This window comes from Dermacentor silvarum, chromosome 3, assembly GCF_013339745.2.
Source record: "Dermacentor silvarum isolate Dsil-2018 chromosome 3, BIME_Dsil_1.4, whole genome shotgun sequence".
Taxonomy (NCBI): domain Eukaryota; kingdom Metazoa; phylum Arthropoda; class Arachnida; order Ixodida; family Ixodidae; genus Dermacentor; species Dermacentor silvarum.
This window is the reverse complement of record NC_051156.1, coordinates 159570513-159592901: the sequence shown is the minus strand read 5'-3', so window position 1 is coordinate 159592901 and position 22389 is coordinate 159570513. Positions and strand designations below refer to the sequence as shown.

The window sequence follows — 22389 nt, the reverse complement described above, 5'->3', positions numbered from 1 at the left end:
TTTGATCAGCGTGTGCGCAAAAAAACGTCGAGTGGACCAAGCTGAAGAGGCCGGGCCTACCGTGAAGTAGGAAGATGAATCAAGCGTTTCTAGTGTCGACGCTGTCTATGCCATAAACAAAAGTTTTGTTGAAAATTTTTGTGTCAACAGGTACTGCGGCCTCCTATGTGGCACAAATAAAACTGGAACAGTAGCTCGAAATGCTTGTTAAATTCGGTGCGACTGTGCATATCCTCAGCAAAATAAAAATATCTGATAATTGCTCGAGCTACGTGAGAGTAAATGACAGTACGTGACAGCTGGGAGCTACGTGACAGCCCCCAGCCCACAGTCTATAGAGCGCCGCCGATGGGTGCAACAGCATGCGTTTGCGCCGCCACTCCTAATCCTGTTCCATTTAAGTTTCACGTAGTCGTCATTACTCACGTCCTCAGTGTAACGCAAGGAATTTCGAGTGGATGGCCATGTTCTGAGCTCTACAGTGGCATTTTACCTTAACGCTGTGTAAGACACGAAGCCACTGTGCTAATCTGCGCTACCTCGTTTATGTAGTCTACACATTACGCTGTTGGTGTTACACATCGGCTTTATGCAGATGCGCCTTTGTACAACGTTCTTTCATTTTGTTGTGCTTAAAAATTAGCACAATCTATTTGCTCGTTTTTATATTGTTGTGCCCCACAAAAATGTGTATGGAGGTCGCCTGGATTGGACAATTTTCGGCGTGCAATCGGTGCCTTATTGGCAGGCCAGAATGCAGTAGCAATGGCAGCCGCTGCCTCGCTAAACGTGCAACGAAGTAGGTGACAGCCAACTGTTGCACTGTCTCTCCCATGCCACTGTGTGGACCTTTATATGTATGTCAAATGTCATTTAGTAAAAACACAAAGACCAAAGCATTTCTTTCACACGATCTTGTTCAACGAGATTGGTTGCTTTCCCGCTTTGCAGCGTGTGCTTTCTTTTTGGTAGAATCATACGTTTTACTTACATAACGTTCAGAAAATTAACCCAAACTATGTGCTTCGCTAGAAAATTGGCAATGCACTTGCCGCAATGGGTTGGGCTCTCACAAATTCATCAAAAATGTGTGGTACGATTTCACAACAAGACTTACGGGCTCATCCCTCCGGACGTTAATAAAATGAGAGAATGTGACAGTACAGCCTCAGGCACCTGCGTGGCTGCTCTTCTTTTCCTAACAATTGGGGACTGTGCAAGGAGAAATATCAGTGCATAATTAAGAGCCAGTATATGATATGTAACGTGCGTTCATACCTTTTCCACAGCAGTTCATTGAGGAACGCCAGGTAGTAGCGGCTAAAGATCACCACGGGAACCAGTTCTAAGGTCGACTGGCCTAGGCTTTCAAACACGCCACGAAGTATGCCACTCCACTGCGCCTGCACGAAGCAGATGTCAGCTCATATAAGGCACGTGGAAGCGGCTTGGACTCCAGGAAGAGTCTTGACACGAAGGAAGTCTGCATGGTTTAGTTAGAACGTCGCCTGCCAACGAGGACATGCATGAGCGCTAGGGATGTGCACTGACATCAGCTGTTAAGAACCAATTAGCAAACTTCGCACAGGCCGTCGGTCCTGAGAAGGACTGTTGATCACAGGCCAACGTATACAGGGTGTCCCAGCTATGATGCATCACGTTTAAAAAGAGAGAGAGAGAGAGAGGCAACTCTGCGCGAAGATAATATACCGCTTATTTTTGTTCACACTCAAATAAAGCAGCCGCCAGTAAATGTTTTTGTTGATGTCATTCGATTTGATAATTAGTTGCATTTAGCTAAATTTTAATTACCGCTCTGAATGTCATGCTGTAAATGAAACATGCCATTCCTAAACCTAAAGCTCGCATGGTATCAGCAAGGCACTTTTTGCCCGTTTATTATTTCCAGCTGATAAAGAAAGCGCGCGGAAAATGAACCAATACCACGTGACTAACCGTCTTCTCGCATCAAATATACACTTGATTATCTTCGTGTGGAATGGCCCGTCTTTTTTAAAAACACCATGCATGATAGCTGGGACACCCTGTAAACACATTGTTTACACCCTTGAACACAACTTCATTCACATTTCGCGCGCTAGATCAGCGTGCCAGCTTTACTAGAAGTTTTCATCACAATTTAGCTGGCCGTGAGCGTCCAAGCATCTAATAAAAAATGTAGGCAGCTTGCACTAATTGTGCAAGGCTGGAGTAACCAGCGGAGCTGGCGATCGACCTAGCTTCTTCCAGGTTTTACTAGGCTTGGCCAAGTTTGCTAGGAAATGCTAAGTGCTGCTAGGCACGGTATTCCGAATAGGCTCGCCGCCGACGCGCAGATTCTCGCTTGGCCGCACGACACGCTTCAAGATGGGTGGCTTCTTCGTCAGGTGTCCGGATCTTCTATGGTCGTCCCATGTCAAGGCTGCGTGTACTCGCCACAGAGTCAACGAGAGTTCTGAGCTTTATCTCCCCGGTGACGTCACGACCAAGCTGCGCCTCCACACTGGCTCGTCGAAACGTGCTGAGCTTCCGCCAGAGGCGCTGGCTGCCGTCACGGTCGCCGCGCGTGTTCGGCGCGAACACGGGGAAACGCGGACGGCGTCGGCAGCAGCTCTGCGCGTTGCCTCGTTGGAGCTGCTACAGTTTCTTTCTCTCTCTCTCGCTCTCTTATTTTTTTTATTGCGATAGAAATTATATGGACACTCCAAAGCAGATTTCTGCCGTCGGCGTCGCCGTCGCCGTGAGGTTCCGTATGACGTCAATGGAGATGAAATCGTCGCCGCGCGCCGCCGAACGCTGTATGTGCGAGTGAAAGGGCGCGAGGGACGCGCGCTTTCACGGGGAGTGAACGCACGGCGGAGAACAAACGCGTGTTCTGCGCCGTGCTCCCTTAAGGGCTGCAGAAGTAGGCGTCTCTTTCCTCCTTTACCATCACCATATATGTAGAGCAAACGCGCCTTCTTCTGACACACGAAAGGACCGTGGGGGCGAGGGGAGGGAAGGGAGGCGACGTTTAGCTGCGGCACCAAGTGCCTATTTATATCAGAGGCTCCGGCAACAGTCACCAACGCCGCACGCATTTTGTGCGAACGCGGGCAAAACGCTGACGGCGTCGACAACAGTTCTGCGTGTTGCCGGTGCTGCTGCATGTCCAAGTTTATACAGCTGATAAAGCTACTATCATTACTCCGTATAGCTCTCTGCAAATTTGCTATCGCAATAGATGCTTCGCCTTTCAGGTGAAACTGCGACAACTTTTTTCTCTCTCCCGAATATAGCACGCGCCACGCGCATGCTATCCACCCCTTTCCTTAACGTGCCATGTGAAGGCAGCATGTGCACGGCACGGAGAGGAGGCGACGCACACGCCACTCCGCGAGGTGGTTGCTAGGCAACACGCGGTGATGTCAGCGCCAGTTTTTTGTTCGCACTACGCGGCCTAACCAATAGCTTAAACAGCTCCGCTGTTAATAAGCCTGCATATGGTACCTAATTTGGACAAATTACCTTCGCTATAATAAGATCTTAAAAGCTTGCCATGCAGGGTTCTACAAATTTTCTTCGCACGCCCGTTTTCACTTATCCAGGCCAGGTCATTTAAAAGGGCGACTGCCTTATATGTAGCCTTCTGGTGGTGGTAAAGCCCCTGAACCGGGAAGAACTATATTCTTAATGACGAGAAATAAGTTTGATTGCGTTCTTTTATACTGGTTGGCATTGCGCTCAGGCATTGCGAAAGACTAAGTAAGCCCGCAGTGTATAACGTTGTCGAGAAAGTTTCAAGATGCATTACCAGGTCCTCCGTTTCTTGCAAGAGACGCAGTTGTATCTCCAGGCGATCTGAGGCGGTGGTCGAACGCCGGGGAATGTGGGCGGCCAGGGCCTGCTCGAAGACGTAGAGCTGCGTGGCGAGCTCGGACAGAGGACCACTCGAGAAGGCGTCCGGCTGCAGCTCGTACAAGACGGCCAGTGCGTATTTCTCGTACGCCTTCTGGTGATGCTCCTGGACCTCCTCGACGCTTTCATCGGGGGCAACGGTCAGCATCCACGACGTTGGGCTGAGCAACAGATCCGGCGCCTCCAGCTGCGTTGTAGTTGAAAATCATTATGCGAGGCACCCCAGATAAGAGTTGAGACTGCGCTCAGCCAAGTAGCCCGTTAATTTTTGGGATCAGCCAAGAGCAGCAGCAAGGCTTTATTTGTAAGAATTGAATTTAAAGCGCAGCGTGCTTGCTTTTTTTAGCAACAAGCAGCACTAAATATCGCTTTCCTACAACTCCCTTACGTCGCTTGCTATACTGAGCATTATACGTATATCGTATCGAATACGAAGCATAGCAAAAGTGCAGCTGCAAACGCAGTGACACACAGGCACAGTGTGGGCAATTAGGCCTTCTGAGCAAAGTGTGCCTCAAGCAGTATCCCACCGTCATGTTCATATATGATCGGCGAAATTTCGCTGCTATGGAGGCCACTTTGGAAAACGCGCTTGCTGCACACGGCGGCAAGGATGCCAGCACTCGCCTCTCGCCACTGGAGTCAATGTACAGTGCCGTCCACTGCTGTATAGACCACGCGAACGGCCGGCTTTTTTTTTTTTTCTTTTTTTTTGCGGGACGACACCTGGCGGTGGTTGCCGTGTTCGAGATAGCGTGCCCAGGAGCATGCGGGGCCTAAAAAACTTGCGCATGTTGCATTTAGCCAGAGGTGAGGTTCGTAAGCGCCTTTGTTATCTCGAACAGTTTCTGAGCGCGCTTCGTTTGACGCAAAAGGACCGGCGCGCGTTATCAGCTCATACGCTTCATTCTATGCCATTTGCCGTGCCGCAAGCACTTTCAGACCGAGTGCACATTAGGGTAAACACAGGCGCTTTTCAAAGTCAAGACTCGTCAAAAGCAGTTCTACGTGTATATTAGGCCGCGCATGCTCCGGTGCACACTGTCTCAGACCCAACAACTGCCGCCAGATGTCGCCCTGCAGAGCTAATCCGGCACCCCGCGCGCTCTACACAGCAGTGGATGACACTGTACAACAGCCGTGCAAAAAGCTGATCCCCAGACCGTAGTGCTTCTACTTGATAGAGAGTGAACATCTTCTCATCGACTGCACATAAACAGATTTGCTTGTTGTAGCCACTGTACAAGAATGGCATCGAACGTGCTATATTATGTTCCACAAACTGCTGAACTAACTCGCGTATTCACGCATGCGTCTTAAAGGGGCCCTGAAACACCTTTTAAGAAATCATAAATTGACATCACTATGTAATTACGAATATGCTGCCGCAAAATTTTCAAATGCGTAAGCATTTCGATGCCTACCCAACGAGGAAACCCATCCGTCCATTCTTCCGTCACGCAAGGCGAATTACTGCAAAGAAATTAATGTACAAAACAAAATAAATTCGAAAGGAAAAGCATTGGCGGTGGTTGGGTTTCAAACCTACGACTCCACGCTCAGAAACACAGTTTCTTACCCACTGGGCTTAACACCCACTTCTCTTTTTTTTTTTAATTGTGGGTTAAACAGCCACACGCTTGCCGAAGGTGGTTATATCAGAACCATATAAATCTGTTGTACCGGCAGTACAAAACAAATGACAAAGGAGCACAATTTCCAAGAATACTTTGTTAAAGATGAGGTGATAGGGGATGATGATGATGATGATTTGTGAATTTTATTGGCGCAAGGGCCAGTTATGGCCAAAGTGCGCCAGGCAAAAAACAATGAATTATTTCTCAAAGGTACAAAGCGTGACTAATGTCAGATTTCTAAATCTGGATGGCGAATGGCAGATGTGATTTGGCTGTAGAGAGGCCTAAAAATTAGTCGCTGTAAAGTGCGTAAAATATTCAGGTGTTAAAATAATGACAATGACTAGTGATGTATACTATGAGCTAGTGATGTATACTATGAGCATAAAAGTTCTGTTTCAAAGGGATGATTAATCAAACGTATGAGTAGCAATAGCACTCGTACCTCACCAGTGGGCCCTTGAACGCAAAGGCTGGGAGGCACGTGCTTTAGAGAAATGCAATCGCAGCAGCAGCCTCTAGTGAGAGGATGTGCTACGTATACCTTGGGCTGATAACATGCAGTGTTCCAATCTCTCGTAAGAACATTAAAACTAACTTATTGTCAAAGAGTGGTTCAGCGCCGAGAAACATTGCCGGGTGGAGTGGAATGTGTTGTCTATATGCCATGGCAAAGTACCTTTTTCTTTGGACTTCTGTTTCCCGACACTCCAACAAGACGTGAAGGACCGTAAGCATCTCGCCACATTTATTACATGTAGGAGGATTATCACCGGTCAGTAGATAGGAATGAGTGCCATAGGTGTGGCCTATCCTAAGACGGCAGAAAATAACCTCAGTTTGTCGTACTTTCGTTACTGGAGGCCAGTTTCCCACGCTTGGCTTTATAACATGGAGTTTATTAAATTCCTCAGTGTCCCAAGTACGTTGCCAATGACCCCTCAATTTCTTGCGAATGAAGGGCTTTAAATCCATGACAGGAACAGTTATGGAAAAATTGCTTAGTTTTTTGTTTACTGATGTAGCCATACTGTCGGCAAGCATATTACCTTCGATGCCTCTGTGGCCAGGTACCCAGCATATTGTGATATGTTGATGAGATGCGTACAAAGCGCAGAGCACTGAATAGAGTTCTGTAAAAACAGGATTTTTATTCCTTTGTAGAGAGTTGAGGCTTTTCACAACGCTTAATGAATCTGTAAAAATTATTCCTCTTTGTAGCTTTATTTCCTTGATGTGTCTAACTGCCGACAAAAGTGCGTAGGCTTCTGCCGTAAAGATACTTGTTTCCGGGTGCAAACAGCCGGATACCGAGAAGGATGGGCCGACTGCAGCATAAGAAACGCCAGCATGAGATTTAGAAGCATCGGTGTAAAATTCTGTGCACGAATACTTGGACCGGAGTTCCAGAAAATGCATTTTAATATGTGCCTCTGGTGCGTGTTTCGTAACCTCTATGAACGATGTGTCACATTTTATGAGCTGCCACAGCCACGGTGCTACTGGTATGGCTGGAGCCATTAGAGGGTTTTCAAGAAGTGGAACAGCCATTGCTTCGCTGAGGTTCCTCACGCGCAATGAAAAGGGTTCTCTCACTGTTGGACGATTCTGGAAAAGTGTGGCACAAGTTGTATCGTTTACGGTTTTGTTACAAGGATGTTCATGGTCAGAGTGTGCCTTCAGAAAATACATGATACTGGACAACGATCTTTGCAGCTCGAGTGACCACTCATTGGATTCTACATATAGACTTGGTACCGGGCTAGTTCTGAAAGCTTCTGTGGCCAGGCGTATGCCTAAATGATGTACAGGATCCAGAATTTTTAGGGTACTCGGTGCAGCAGATTGATACACGACAGACCCGTAGTCTAAACGCGATCGTACAAGACTTTTGTAGAGATTCATTAAGCATCTTCTGTCACTACCCCAACTTGTGTGCGAGAGAATTTTCAGTATGTTCATTGTATTCAGGCACTTGGCCTTCAAGTATTTTATGTGGGGAATGAAACTTAGTTTTGAGTCGAGTATGATGCCCAGGAATCTATGTTCTTTGTTCACAGGAATGTGCTGTCCTTGCAGTTCGATAGTGGGATCAGGGAGCAGACCTCTTTTTCTTGAAAAAAGGACACAGGAACTTTTATGTGGATTGACCTTGAACCCATTTTCGTCTGCCCATTTGGATACTTTCTTAAGCCCAAGCTGTATTTGCCTCTCGCAGACTGCAAGGCTACAGGATTTAAAACCTATCTGTACATCGTCTACATAAACAGAATAGAAAATGGCTGGAGGTAGCGAATAACGAAGCGTGTTCATCTTCACAATAAAAAGCGTACAGCTCAGGACGCCTCCCTGGGGTACCCCAGTTTCCTGTGTGAATGGACGCGAGAGTACGTTGCCTATTTTTACGCGGAAAGTGCGTTTCGAGAGGTAGCTCTCAATAACATTCAGCATGTTCCCCCTGATACCCATTTGTGACAGGTCTCGGAGGATTCCATAGCGCCACGTGGTGTCATAAGCCTTTTCCATGTCGAGAAATATCGATAAAAAGAACTGTTTATGGACAAAGGCATCGCGAATATTAGCCTCGACACGCACGAGGTGGTCGGTTGTTGACCGGCCTTCTCTGAATCCGCATTGGTACGGATCAAGCATTTTGTTTGCTTCGAGGTAATGTAGAAGGCGACGATTGATCATTTTTTCAAACAACTTGCAGATACAACTTGTTAGCGCTATCGGGCGATAGCTTGTTACTGAGCCGGGATCCTTACCCTGTTTTAACACAGGGATTACAATAGCTTCTTTCCATGAAGATGGAAGGTGTCCAGCTGTCCAGAGAGTATTAAAGAGTGCCAGCAGTGTGATTTGTGTGTCTCGGTGAAGTTGTTTAATCATCTCATACATAACTCTGTCGGGACCCGGAGCAGAGTTCTGACATGAGTTTAGGGAGGCTTGCAGCTCGGCAACGCAGAAAGGCCGGTTAAATGGTTCGTTTGGGCTACATTTACGGTTAAATGACTTCCGTTCCTCCGTTTCTTTGAATTTCAGAAAAGACAAAGAATAGTGCGTGGAGCTAGATACCCACTCAAAGTGCTCACCAAGAGCGTCGGCCTGGTCCTTGAGACTGTTTCCTTGTTCATTTACCAAGGGCAACGGATGGATTTGTTGCCCTTTCAACCTTCTCAGCCCATCCCAGACTTTCCCTTCCTGAGTGAACGAATTAATACCAGAGAGAAACCTCTCCCAGCTTGCCCTTCTTGCTTGCCTTCGAGTCCTCCTTCCCTGAGATTTAATGTGTTTGAAAGCAATAAGGTTCTCCACATTAGGATATCGACGGAGAATGCCCCATGCTTTATTTTGTTTCTTACGCGCCTCTCTGCAGTCATCGTTCCACCAACTGACTCGTCTTTTGCATGAGTTGCCATTTGTCTGTGGAATGCATTTTTCTGCTGCGTCTATTATAAAAGCGGTAAAATACGCAACCGCGTCGTCTATGCTAAATCGACTGATAAAATCTTGTGATAAATAACTTGCTTCTTTAAAATGGTCCCAGTCGGCCGATGATAGCTTCCACCGAGGACACTTTGGAGGGCATTCGTGTTGCTGTTGCTGCATCAGCTTTAGCGTCACAGGGAAGTGGTCACTTCCAAAGGGATTTTTTATTACACTCCATTCCAAGTACGGAAAGATGGCCGCAGAGCCCATTGATAAATCTATTGAGGAATATGAATTATGCTGTATATTGTAATACGTGGGCTCTTTTTTGTTGAAGAGACACGTGCTAGAGGATACAAGAAAGTTTTCTATTAGGCGGCCTCTGGTGTCGCACCGGGAGTCCCCCCAAATTGTGTGATGAGCGTTAAAATCGCCGGTGATCACGAATGGTTCTGGGAGCTGGTCTATGAGACTGTAAAATTCCGTTTTTCTGAGTTGGTAATTGGGCGGTATATAAATGGAGCAAATGGTTATGAGCTTGTTAAACAATATTGCTCGCACGGACACGGCCTCGAGAGGCGTCTGTAGGGCCAACTGTTGGCAAGCGACGGACCTGTCGACAATAATTGCCACCCCGCCAGACGAGGCAACAGCTTCGTCTCGGTCCTTGCGAAATATGGCGTACTGCCGGAGAAAATTAGCTTGTTTGGGATTTAGATGTGTCTCCTGGACACAGAACACCTTTGGCTGATATCGAGATAACAGTTCAGTTATGTCGTCTAGATTACGGATTAGTCCTCTGATATTCCAGTGCATTATCTGTGTGGCCATTGTGGTGTTGTAAAGGATGTGTTCTGTGAGTTAGGGAGACATTGAAATTTAGATTCATGTGTCCTTGCCTGGACCCATGATCTTTTGTTTTTCTTTTTTGGCGCGGTCGAGAGAACCGCGCTGCTCTTTCGGCACCTGTGGTGCCGGTGTTGTATCCATTGCCTCTCGGGAGGCGCTGGATGCCCGCCCTTGCAGGCGGCTTATTCGTGTTTCAGGCCTCGACTGGTGAGTAGAGGCCTTGTGTCCCGACGGCCCAGGAGTCGCCGAGCTCTTTTGCTGGGTGGGTGGAGTAGTTTTACCTACTGCCACCATGGGGGCAGGTGCCACAGCCGCAGGCTCGCTGCGCACGGGCCGGGGAAGTGGCGGAAGAAGATGCAGCGCTGCCCCCTGACGCGCCGCCTCGGCGTAAGCGGTACTGTGGAAAACTGAGCACCTTTTTCTGGCTTCTTTGAATGATATATTTTCTTTGATTTTCAAGGTAATTATTTCTTTCTCTTTTTTCCACGTTTCACAAGATCGGGAATATGCCGGGTGGTCGCCTTCGCAGTTCACACAGTGGGGTGTACCAGAACAGTTATCGGAGGGGTGACCTTTGTCACCACATTTTGCGCAGGTGAGTTGACCTCGGCAGCTTTGCGAGCCGTGGCCGTACTTCTGGCATTTGAAACAACGTCGAGGATTGGGAATGTAGGGCCTGACGCGGGTTTTAGTATAACCTGTTTCGAGGGTCTCTGGGAGAACACTAGAAGAAAATGTAATTATCAGATGTTTTGTTGGTATTTCGTTGTTGTCTCGTCGGATTTTTATTCTTTTTACTTCAATAACATTTTGGTCTTGCCAACCCTCCAGTAGTTCTGCTTCGGTTAGTTCTATCAAGTCCGGATCTGAGATCACGCCTCGGACTGTGTTCAGAGAGCGATGTGGGGACACTGTTACTGGGATGTCAGCAAACGCTGTGAGTTTTGCAAGCTTTTCGTGCTGCAGTTTGTCACGAACCTCAAGGAGGAGATCGCCGCTTGCCATCTTGGTAGCTTTATAGCCTGGTCCAATGGTGTCTGTTAGGGATTTCGAGACAAGGAAAGGTGAAATAACTCTTACTGGTTTTTCAGGTTTATCGCTGCGGATTACGTGGTAGCGTGGGAAAGATTCTTTGTGATGGACGAAAAAGTTCAGGAAACCTTCGGTGCGTACTCGCTTTGCAGCGGTACGATCAGGAAGCAAAGGGAAAGATGCTCTATGCATGCTTGATGAAGTTGCTTCGGCAGCAATGGCAGCCACCCACCACGGAGCCCAACAAGGGGACGCTACAAGTTTAACAAAACAATGACTTGCACACGCCAGCCGTGCATCGCTGCTATAACCCAATGCGCCATACTCAAGGTTGGATATAGAGCACCAGGTTAACCCAAGCCGCCTAGAAGAGATAGAAAAAATTAGGAAGAAAGGAGATGACAGGACAGATAAGCAAAGTTGATAGGAAAGCAATAGATTGAGGAGAGGGACAGGAAAAGACGACCACCGATTTCCCCCGGGTGGGTCAGTCCGGGGGTGCCGTCTACGTGAAGCCGAGGCCAAAGAGGTGTGTTGCCTCCGCCGAGGGGCCGTAAAGGTCCAAGTACTCGGCATCGGCTCAACCCCCAGGATCCCCTTTTCCCCGGACACGGCTAAGCCACGTACGGTTAAACGCGGGAGGGGCCAACCCTCATGTGCTCGGGTCCGTGGTGTCGCAACACACCAAACGCCTGCTGACGCAGACGCCCCTGCGGGGAGGTGATAGGGGAATAAAATCCATCTGTAGGACTACATATCGAGTCCGACTTGAAGCATTGTAGACATCGGGAAAATTGTGATTTTGCGAAAACTTTATGGTAAACACGCCACTTCACCGATGCACTTAGGTGGTAGCGGGGTGCGGCTTTCAGTGGGGCGTTCCTTCACCGACCGAAATTCCACTGATCTCTGAGGGCTGCTTACCGTCACGCATGAGGGACAGATAAGCAGTGAGTGAGTTGATAAGGATGTTACGGTGGGTTTTATGGGTCTCATCACGGTTGATAATGGTTCGACGAGGATGGATAAGGTGCTAAAGAGCGATGAGGGCTTGTAGTGGTCGGAGCAATTCTAACAAGGTTAATAAGCACTGATAAGGATTGATATGGATCGGATCAAGTCCGATAAGGTTGATAAGGACCGATAAGAACGGATAAGGGTTGGATCATGTTCGATAAGATTGATGAGGATAGATAAGTGTTGACAAATAATGATCGGATAGATTGCGATAAGGTTGATACGGACCAATGGGTTGATAATGCTCGGTTTGAGTCCGATAAAATTGATAACCGATAAAGTTTGATAAGGGCGGGATCTTATCCGATAAGGTTTAAGGTTTACAACGACCGATAAGGGTTTAAAGGGTTTATACTGGCCGGATCAAGTTTCGTAACATTAATAATGACACTGGGCTGCGTGGAGATGAGAAAATGGCACAATGCTTACGCATGCTTAGACAACTCCCAGAGGTGTTTCTGCGTGAACTTTCTCGAATCCTTCAAGCACAAGCGAAGTTAGAGTTATTGGACCGATCAGCGGCGTTCTTTTTATTTTCATTTCCACTAGCGCTCTGGAAGCTACACAGGCGAGACGGCAAGGGGGCGCAAGGGTGCAATGCCCCGCTGACGCCGCCCAAAGGCTGAACGTGAGACGCCTCGTGGCAGCCATGCTATCTCGGAGGCAGACGCAGCAACGCGCAACATGCAGCAGACGCAGCAACGCACAACTGTCGTGTTTAGACTGGCAGTGCAAAGATGAAATGGTATTTTTGTCTTTTTCAGGTTGCAAACTCATATATTCTTCGTTTATTAACTGAAATCAGTAATCATTGCATTACTGAGAATGTTCTCGCGATCACGAAATCAGCCAAAAGCTGTTGTGGGTCCAGCTGCGAGTGATGACGCCACCTGACATCGCGGGAACAAGAGCAAGCAATCTTTCGCTGCTTTTGACCAATATATTTCGTTCACACGTTTTCTTACTATGTTCAAAAAGTGTTTCATGGCCCCTTTACTCGATCAAAACATGCTCAAGATTACGCTTGAGGTGAGCCTGCCCAAGAGGGCCACTGCCTTTCTTTGATCGGGTTCACGTTAGGCGTTATCTTGAGCCAGACATGACGTAGTATGCAAGCACAGGCTTCAAGTTAAGCCGTATTACGGCTTGAAAGCGATCTGCGTCGGGAGCTGAGTCTAGGTTCAACGGCGGCTTATACCTTTGTGCATGCTGCGTTCTCGCTGATCAGTTTGTGTTGAAGCGATACACAGCAGAAAGGTCACTTCGCTCACTGCTACAGCCGCGCTTCCTCACGCCAGCGTTTTGAGAGCGAGTGTCCGCGGTCATCGAGTGTGATACGTTCATGTTTGCCTGTGCGCGCTGACATTCTTGTTAATTTAGATGGTAAGCGAATGTTTGCAAGTTTATACAGCCCATAAAACTACTATCCTTGCATCGTGTAGCTACATGTCAACGCATTTCCTATCGCAATCGGTGGTTCGCCTTTCGAGCGAAATTGCAACTTTTTTTTTCTCAATTATTGCACGCCATGTCCACAGCTGTACTAAATAAGAACGGTGGCAGTCATCTACGACTATACGCACTTTTAAAGCAACTGCATCCACGTGCCCCTGTCTCCTGGTGTGGTAGTGGCAACCACCACACCAAGGAGGTTTAAAAAAAAATTTTAAACCTCCTTGAACCACACAAGGTAGTGGTGCTTCCTCCAGGTATCATCTATACTCCACACACCTCTGATGTGCCATGCTAGATTGTTAAATGGCACTGTCGGCTCAATATACATCAGCTTGCAAAGGCCCGTTACTGACCGAAATGGTCCGTATGTGCGAGTTCCTGACTGCCTCCCTGATCGAGAGCGTGACGACGAAGGGTGCGGCGAAGTCTCGCAGTTGCGCCATGAGCGCAGCAGCCACGTCACCTGACTCGTTCTCCCGAAGCGGCCACCAGGACAGGCCAACGGACGACAAGAGCCGTCGCATGCCATCCTGCGCAGAAAGGTGATGCCCTGCAAGAAGCAAGTGCCGCGAGGTCCATTGGCCACGTTATGAGCAGAACTCAGGTTCGTCGTTTCAGCGATTTTGTCTTTAGGCTGAGCGGCCGTTGTGATTTTTAAGCGACAAGGATTTCTATTTACCAACCAGCGACTTTCTTTAGCGAAATGGCAGAACACTTTGGCGACATATAAGCGATATATTTCAAACAATTATTTCGGAAACGATTTGCTGGAAGGCAGTTATTGAAGATCTACAAGTTTGCGGCCTGAATTGCTGCACGGTGAGGAAGATAATTGCTACTACCGTGTTCAGAACATACTCAAGCGTGTGCCGCAAAAATGAGTTCTTTCCCTAGCGCTGAATAATAAAAAGTTTTCAGGCATAACCTGGACGAACTCCATTTGCGACGGAGAAAATTGATTTATCCGTGGTCATTTGAACCCTTCTGTATTTTTCACATGACACTCCAAAAATAAACGCACAAGTTCAGCTGTCATAATTCGTTGTTTCGTAAATATATTAATAATTCTATAGCCCTCAACATGCTGCTGGAAACTTCGCTGTTTAATCCTCACCTACACGGATGCCAGACAAACGTTAAATGTTTTGGTAAATGCTTTACGTCTTAATCGCCGGCATGCTACAGTGTTTCAACCATCTACATTATTTGTGATGCACTCTAAAGCTTTAGCGATGGTTTTAGCTACATTACAGGAAACTAAAGGACAGTTTAATGACTTATGTGCCTTATTTTAGCAACATGCTAAAAAAACGTTTGCAACATTTGTATTATTACTGCTGCAATCACACGACCGTACAGCCCACTTATTGGCTAATATTTTAGGGCGGGTTTATACTTCGGATTATTAAGCGCTACTTCCCTGTTCCCACGAGTAGTTCAAGTGTTCACCATAAGCGAGATAGTTGGCAGCACCTCGGCAGGGGATGATTCCCACCCACCTATAGTAAACGGTTCTGCCTCGTTTATCTGTGAGGCGCCGCAGATATTATTTTCATGTTTCTTCAAAACTTTTGCTCTAGCTGAAGCACAGAAGTATAGATACGCAATGCCTCGTAACAATATGGATAGTTTAGGTAGGATGCATAGAAACCTTCATGCGTTCATATTAGACTAGCCTGCAAAGAACAAAATAGAGAGATACATAATTTATTTGCAGAAAGTCTGAGAAGTCGGCCTGAGCTAGGTTGTACAGGTCTGTTACGGTGCTCTTGTGAAAGGAGATGGCGTATGGAAGGAATGCTGAACGACGATGAAAAGGAAGTGCCTATATACAACTCCAACACGTTGCAAGAAAAATTCGAGAAAGCCGACAGAGTGACTCCGTGCAGAGCATGTGGGTAGATAAGGCATATTACTTACCCTTTTACGCATGTGTACAGGTTGTTTTGTATTCTGACCTTTTCACCAGTTCACTGCCCTTTGCTCACGCATCGATCTCCGTGCCAGCCGACTACCTTACCCGCTACGCCGAAACGAAAGCCCTGCCCAATGGTATAGTGCGGCGGAAGTAGCGAAATTCTTTGTCGAGAACACCCTGCGGCAAAATGGTGTGCCTAAATACTCATTACCGACAGAGGAACGGCTTTTACAGCTGAGCTTACTCAAGCCATCCTACAATATAGGTAGACAAGTCACCGGAGGACAACTGCCTACCACCGGCAGATGAATGGTTTAACGGAACGCCGGAACAAGACGCTCGCCGACATGCTAGTGATGTACGTCGACGTCGAACACAAAACGTGCGATGCCGTCCTTCCGTATACGTAACCTTCGTTTACAACACGGTGGTGCAAGAAGCAACGCAGACCGCGCCGTTCAAGTTGGTTAACGGAAGGAACCCGATGACGACTCTCGACGCCATGCTGCCGTACGTCAACTACGAAGAAAATCTAGAAGCACGACCACTCGACCGCCTGCGCATCAAGAACCAGCAAAGGGCGGAAAGCCGACACTACAATCTTCGACGACGCTGCGTGGAATACCAGTCCGGCCACCGTGTTTCAGTTTGAACCCCGATTCGCTAACGAGGACTACGTGAGAAACTATTGATATTTCGGACCCTACACGCTATTTCGGACCCTACAAGATCCGACGTATTGGGGCACTGGACTGTGAGTTCGTGCCATACTACATTACTCAAAGCGGCGCAGCTCGCGACCTGAAGTAGTTAATGTTGTGCGCCTTAAGACTTTCTTCCAGCGATAACGAGCTCTGGGACATTATTTTTTTTTCTTTATACGTGCGCTTTAGTTATTGCCCTCATGTTCGTAGCATCGGTGCGTAAGTAATTATCCTTCGTATGGCGACTGGATTTCACGCGCTAATAACTTAAGATTATCAGTCAGTGCAAGACGCGCCTGCGTGATTTGGAACTTACTCGAGTGTTATCGTTGATTGCATCTGTTGTGCATGTTCTCGCCGTACCTTGTGTAATCATATTGCATGCGCGGCACGAATTGTGTAATATTTTCTGGAAGTCACACGGGCACCAGCGATTACACTGGAACATTTGACGAGTCATGTACAAAAGCCGAAGGGCTTGACCTACAGATCAGATTTCAATGATCCCGGACTGTGCTCGCCTCTATCGTTGTACATTGAGTGCCGCTTGTTTTGCTGGGCACAGGTTGGCCCAATTAAGCGTTAGCGTTTTGAAGTCACGCTTTTGACAGTGTGTCATTCTACGCCGTCCCCACAACGTAACAGTATAGGTGTCGTTTGCAGTCGCACTAGCAGTTTTTGTGTTAGCACTAATGTGTGATTGTTGAACAGTACGAACTGCTGTGATTATGCAAGGTATCTCAAGTCTACAATACTTTTTTTATTCTGTCACTCACACCTAGAAACTTGCGCGCAGTATACTCTCGTTAACAAGTTGGCTTTACAGTTATGCCCAGTAATTCGAGCTCTATATTTCTTCATAACAAAAGCGGGTAACCCTGCACCCGATGTCTTTAGTCGTACCTCTGGCAAGGCAAGAGCGAAAGAGGAGAGCGGAAACGTTGCTGGCCGGATTCTTGAGCGCTTCTGCCGAACCCAGCACTTCAGCCAGTCCGAGCAGTCGCCTGGTCAGCGCCTCAGACACACTCCACGTACGCTGTTCGGATGTAATCTCGCCGTCCTGCCAAGGGCAAGCGAAAGCGTCATATAATTTTAGAGGGACCTATTAAGTGCACCAACAAACATATGCACAGAATTCGGCACATAAACTGTGGTTATTATATAAATCAAATAAAGGCACACATCGTCACGTAATCTTGACTTTACTGGCTAGCACTAAGACTGCTCCAAACCGTATATTTGACGGAGCTGTGGTAAACCGAAAGTTCCACGCAATGCTCAAGCTTGCAAGCACTGAGCTTCAGCCTCACGTTGAACTTTCAAGGCCGCGCCACACTGTGCAAATTGTGGCCATGTCACATTATGAATCCTCAATTCTAACTGCCCCAGATCATTACTTTATTGAGTCCCATTGCGGAAATGTGCAGCCATCTGGAAAGGCAGCTGAGAGGCAAATGTGTCGACCGAGCTTCACTGTCGTTATAGGCTGCCAAGCTAACTCGTGATTCTCGCCTGAATTGTTTGGGTAGCTCGTACATGTAGCGAGTTTTTCTTTTTTTAAGAGTACTGCTGTCTTTATATCAAGACGTAGAAGGGGTGGGCACAGAAAATACAATGTAACATGCACACCACAAGATAACACCATAACAACAGCACAACATAGTTTACGCAGATTCTGCAATGCACGAGGGAGTACGCTTAATGAATGAATGAAAAAAAACTTTATTGAATAAAAAAAGGAGGCAAGGTAGCGGGAAGTGTGGGTCCCTAGTCCAGGACTCCAGTGGCCGTTGCCGTACGCTCAGCCTGGTCTAAGAGACCCTTATGGTTCTCCAAGTCAGCTCGAGGGAGGACGGCCTCCCAGGGATCCCTTAGTGAGGTCAGTATCAGGGGCGAGTTAATGTTCGGTGGCCTACATATAAGTTCCCACATAATGTGGGGAAGAGAAGGCCGCCCCCCGCACCAGGAACATTGACCGGCATATACTGCTGGCCACATTGCGTGCCACAGCCCCAAGTGCGGACAGGTGTGAGTTTGGATTTTTCTGTACTTCCGAGCGTCTCCTACTCCGAGCTGCGGATGCGGAAACGCGTAGATTTGTTGCTCGCGGCGCTGGTGCTCCAGGATGTCGCGCGGGGTGTGGTACTTTGGTATTTTACTTGGGGCGTCGTCTGCTCGGTTCGCTAGTTTGCGAGCTAGTGTGTTCGCCCGTTCGTTTCCTGGGACTCCCAAGTGTCCCGGGCACCATGTAATGCCGTGTGATGCACCTAGTGTTTTGCCTAGTAGTTTGAGGGTTATGCGCGGTAGACGTCCGTTTATTAACATCCGGTACACTGCTTGCTTAAGCTTCGCCTTTAAGAGCGGTGCGCGATAGCGTTATTGGACGCCGTTGACGCCGACACCGACAGCGTATTTTCTGCGACATGGGGCCCGATCAAAATTTAGAAAGGCTCGGTTTTCAACATTCCCCTCAATCTTGCTTAGAACCCAAGTACAGCGAATCACAATCGGAATTGGAGGATGCTTAAGCTTCGCCTTTAAGAGTGGAAAGCGATAGCATTGAAATATCCCTGGCTGCTTATCAGGCTTTTTTCTCGTATGTTCAAATTACAATCCGACGCTATCACGTCTAAGTTGTGGTTATGTCGTACTTTACGATTTTTCTGGCGGATTTTACATTAACAAATACCATTTTTGTTCACTAACGCCTTGCGCCACGCATTTAAAAAAGAAACCTTAACGCAGTCCACATGACGATAAGACACAATATTGACTGAGTTGGTGCGTGGAGTTGTCTGATCAGAATACACACTGAAAGTGATAGGTATGTTATTTGCAATAAAATTTTAAGAAACGTTTACTCGGTGCACTAGAGGTGGCATATTGGAAAATAGCGACTTTTCGTAATTTCTTTACAGTGACATCATGATCAATTCACACCTTTGAGGCTGCAATAACGTGGCGTTTACCAGCGGTAGCCTGTCAGGCAAACTTGTCAGTGAAACCTCTTGCCCTAGTAGTGTTGTGAGCATACATGATGCTAACATTTGCCTTGCGCATATATAGAATCTCTGAGGAGACTATCAGTTCTGTAAGAGATAAAGTCGATAAAAAAATTGTTGCAATACGCAATGAAAACGAAATAGCTATAGATGCAACAAGAATTAAAACAGGCGCAATATACTTACAGCATCGAACAATGTAAACCATCCCAAAATATCCATAGTAGCCGGCGCTCAATTAATACATAGTTTTCTAAGCAACGACATCGCTTACTCATGAGGTACATGTACATGCTGAGTTAATAAGATGAGGGGGTTATACAAGTGCGTGTAAACAGTGCTCCGAAGAAGCTCCTTGCAACTGCAGGTGCTGAAACTGAAAGCTGTGAGAGAGGTCTGGGATACCACTGCCAAGTTCAGCTTAATCTCGCTACATGAATCTACAGCGAAAAACGCGGAAGTGAAACTGCCATAAAAATTTCCCAAAAGTGAAACAAGTGCCAAGCATTTAGAAAATATACAGGGTGTTTCAGCGAACACTTTCAATTCTTAAAGGTTGCCTGTGGCAGATAGCACAATTTTAGTTCATGAGCTGGTCTACTCAAAGAGGCGGACATTACTTGCACAAAAATTTGAAACGTATAATCAATAAATCAACAAAAATTTACTAATTAAGTTTTTAACTAATTACCTGACGACCGATATTGCAATTTACAAATTGTAGCCGTGGAGTTCGCAAGGCGGATCCACTTGGAACGAACTCTCGGGATGACACCAGTTTCCGAGATATTAATTCCCGAACTTTGCGGAGAAATGCATTGGCGTTCCAGATAGCTTCTTAAGAAAACGTCGCTTTATGCATTGAAGCACAACATTAACTGGAACGCCAGTGCATTTCTCCGCAAAGTTCACGAATGAATATCTCGAAACTGGTGTCATCCTGAGAATTAATTCCAAGTGGATCCGCCTTGCGAACTCCGCGGCTACAATTTGTAAATTGCAATATCGGCCATCAGGTAATTAGTTAAAAACGTAATTAGTAAATTTTTGTAGATTAATCGATTATGCATTTCAATTTTTGTGCAAGTAATGTCCGCCTCTTCGAGTAGACCAGTTCATTAGGTAGAATTGGCTTATCTGACATAGGCAACCTTTAAGAATTGAAAGTGTTCGCTGAAACACCCTGTATAGGGCTGTAGCTATACAGTTGGAGATACGCTATGTCATCTTCGATAGTCATATTCATAAGAGGAACTAATTCATGAATATTTCACTAATAACGACAATATGCGTCGGGTCCTTAAGCAAGAAAACGCTGAATTTCTTGAGTTCCGAGAAATTTAGTAAACAAGCAGAGTCGGAACTGAAGAAAACACTTTGCAATTTATGACGACATAGAGGTATAAATGCTACGGTTCTGGAACGAAATTCAAACAAATAATATTTCGTTTCGTATTGTTTATGCTTATATCCAACATTTCTTCACTAAACAAATTCACTTCATGTCTTGAAAAAATGACGAGACTAGACTACTTCAGTGTTGTTGATCAGTGTCCCTTTCAACGTGCTCACTTACTGCTTCAAGATGGAGGCCGACTAGAAGTTAACCCTTGTTTCTTTGCCAGGCTATTTAGCAATACTGCATTTCCTGAATGATAATGTTCGAATCTACCCTTAATGACAGCCATTCCAGGTCGTCAGCTATTCGTACCGGTCAATCTTATTTTAGTTTAATAAATTCAATATGGTTTTCATTTCTCTCTCTCTCTCTCTCTCTCTCTCTCGATGCTTAGCAGCTACAAAATCACCCTGAAAAACTTGACTTGTTCTAAATCAGAGACATTCTATATACTCACGGGACAAGTAAGATTCACGGTGGAACACATGGGCGTGTAGATGTCCTCGCAGAGATTGGTGGATTCGTTGCGCACGCTTTTGACACGGGTGCCTGCGCCACGCGACAGTCCCACAAATGTAGCTGGGAGATTCTGTTCGTCTGGGGTGGTGGCTACCATTTGCACACTTTTGTTATTAAATTATATAACACAAACTTGAAGTGCGCACCTTAGTTACAATTCACAACAGGCACTGGTGTGTATCGCTACAACAAAAGCAGTAGTCGGTCTCTCATAGGGCGAAATGAAATGGCGCCAAAGTGCAAAGACAGACATGAGATACAATATACGGTTTTAACTTGTGTTTACAGCGTTACAGCTAGAGCACTAAAACCTTGCTGGAGGTGACATCTCGCGGTCTATTTTGTTACATAGCACATCGACTGTTTGTTATTTTCCGTTATGTTTGGAACAAAATACCAGACCATTTTTTTATCTTATGCCGTTGGTCAACTCTAAACGTCAACTGTTTGACAGCAATGGCGTCGCTAATTGTCCGCTGATCACTCCACCAACCCCGAAGTTACCCACTGCTGCCACTTACCGCTTGTTTCATTTTGTCACGGTAGACAGGCAGCGCAGACAGTTTGGACTGGGGCACCACAGACGGGTCCGGAGTTTACGACTAGGTACGGTGTCCATATATGACATTCTGAACAGCGACTATAACAAGCTTTATATTTCTCATGGGTTAGTATGGAGCCTGAGTGCACTGAGAACAAAGGTAAAGTTGATAAAGTTGCAACTAATCGCATGCCAAAAACTGTCTGGCAATTTTTAGATATATTAAGCACGTCCTTGTAACTTCAATATACTACAGCTCAGTCAGCCTTACACATTGAAATTTGTCTGGAAAAGTTCTGTCTTTTTTGAAAGCCGATGATCACATACTACGCTATCTTGTTTGAGTAATACAAAACAGCATAGATGTTTTCGTCGCTGACCATACATTTACGGAAGCGGTATACACTATACCCACTATAGCTCTGCGAAACATCTGGATGCAATAACCTCGCGGATGGCCGAAAGAGCGAACGTAATGTGTTCCTGTCGTCCATTTGTTTCCTGAAAATGTATGCGGTGCAGCATTTAAGCTTGCGGTAGAATAAAACCATATGAAATGTTACTAGCATATCTATCAGTACTGAAGTTTGTTTATATTCTACTCACGTGACCGTTCTTACACTCAAGTAGTAGAAAGGATAGGGGCACAGCAAGGTTTTTAAGTTTCATGCGTGAACAATAAATACATGTTTCCAAGAACAAGATGCATGTTTCCAAGCGACGGCTGCGTTACTGCGTTTTATATAAGCATACTCACCGAAGACGCAGCAGAACTTCGTTCGACAATCGTCGTACTCTTCAGTCAGCCTCAACCAACGTCGAACTGAAAAACATGCCACCAAACGTTCGTAAATGTCAGAGTAAATTACTGCAAAAACCTCATTCTCAACTTCACGTCCTGCCAGGAGCCTTCCCACAGCTGTACGAGTAAATACTCTTAAACATTATAATCTTGGGCGTTTGGTTATGGCAGTGTAGCACACTATA

The 22389-nt window shown here is 46.4% G+C and overlaps 1 protein-coding gene across 1 annotated transcript in view; it reads right to left on the bottom strand.

Annotated features, from left to right (window-relative positions):
- Positions 1–22389, bottom strand: part of LOC119444953 (uncharacterized) — a 52655-nt gene that overhangs the window by 27580 nt on the left and 2686 nt on the right. The window contains exons 2-7 of the mRNA XM_049664814.1: positions 22160–22225; positions 20800–20891; positions 16845–17001; positions 13673–13869; positions 3794–4084; positions 1279–1403 (exon numbers count right to left, since the gene is read on the bottom strand). Of these exons, the coding sequence (XP_049520771.1) occupies positions 1279–1403; positions 3794–4084; positions 13673–13869; positions 16845–17001; positions 20800–20891; positions 22160–22225 (928 nt within the window). The remainder of the gene's footprint in view (positions 1–1278; positions 1404–3793; positions 4085–13672; positions 13870–16844; positions 17002–20799; positions 20892–22159; positions 22226–22389) is intronic.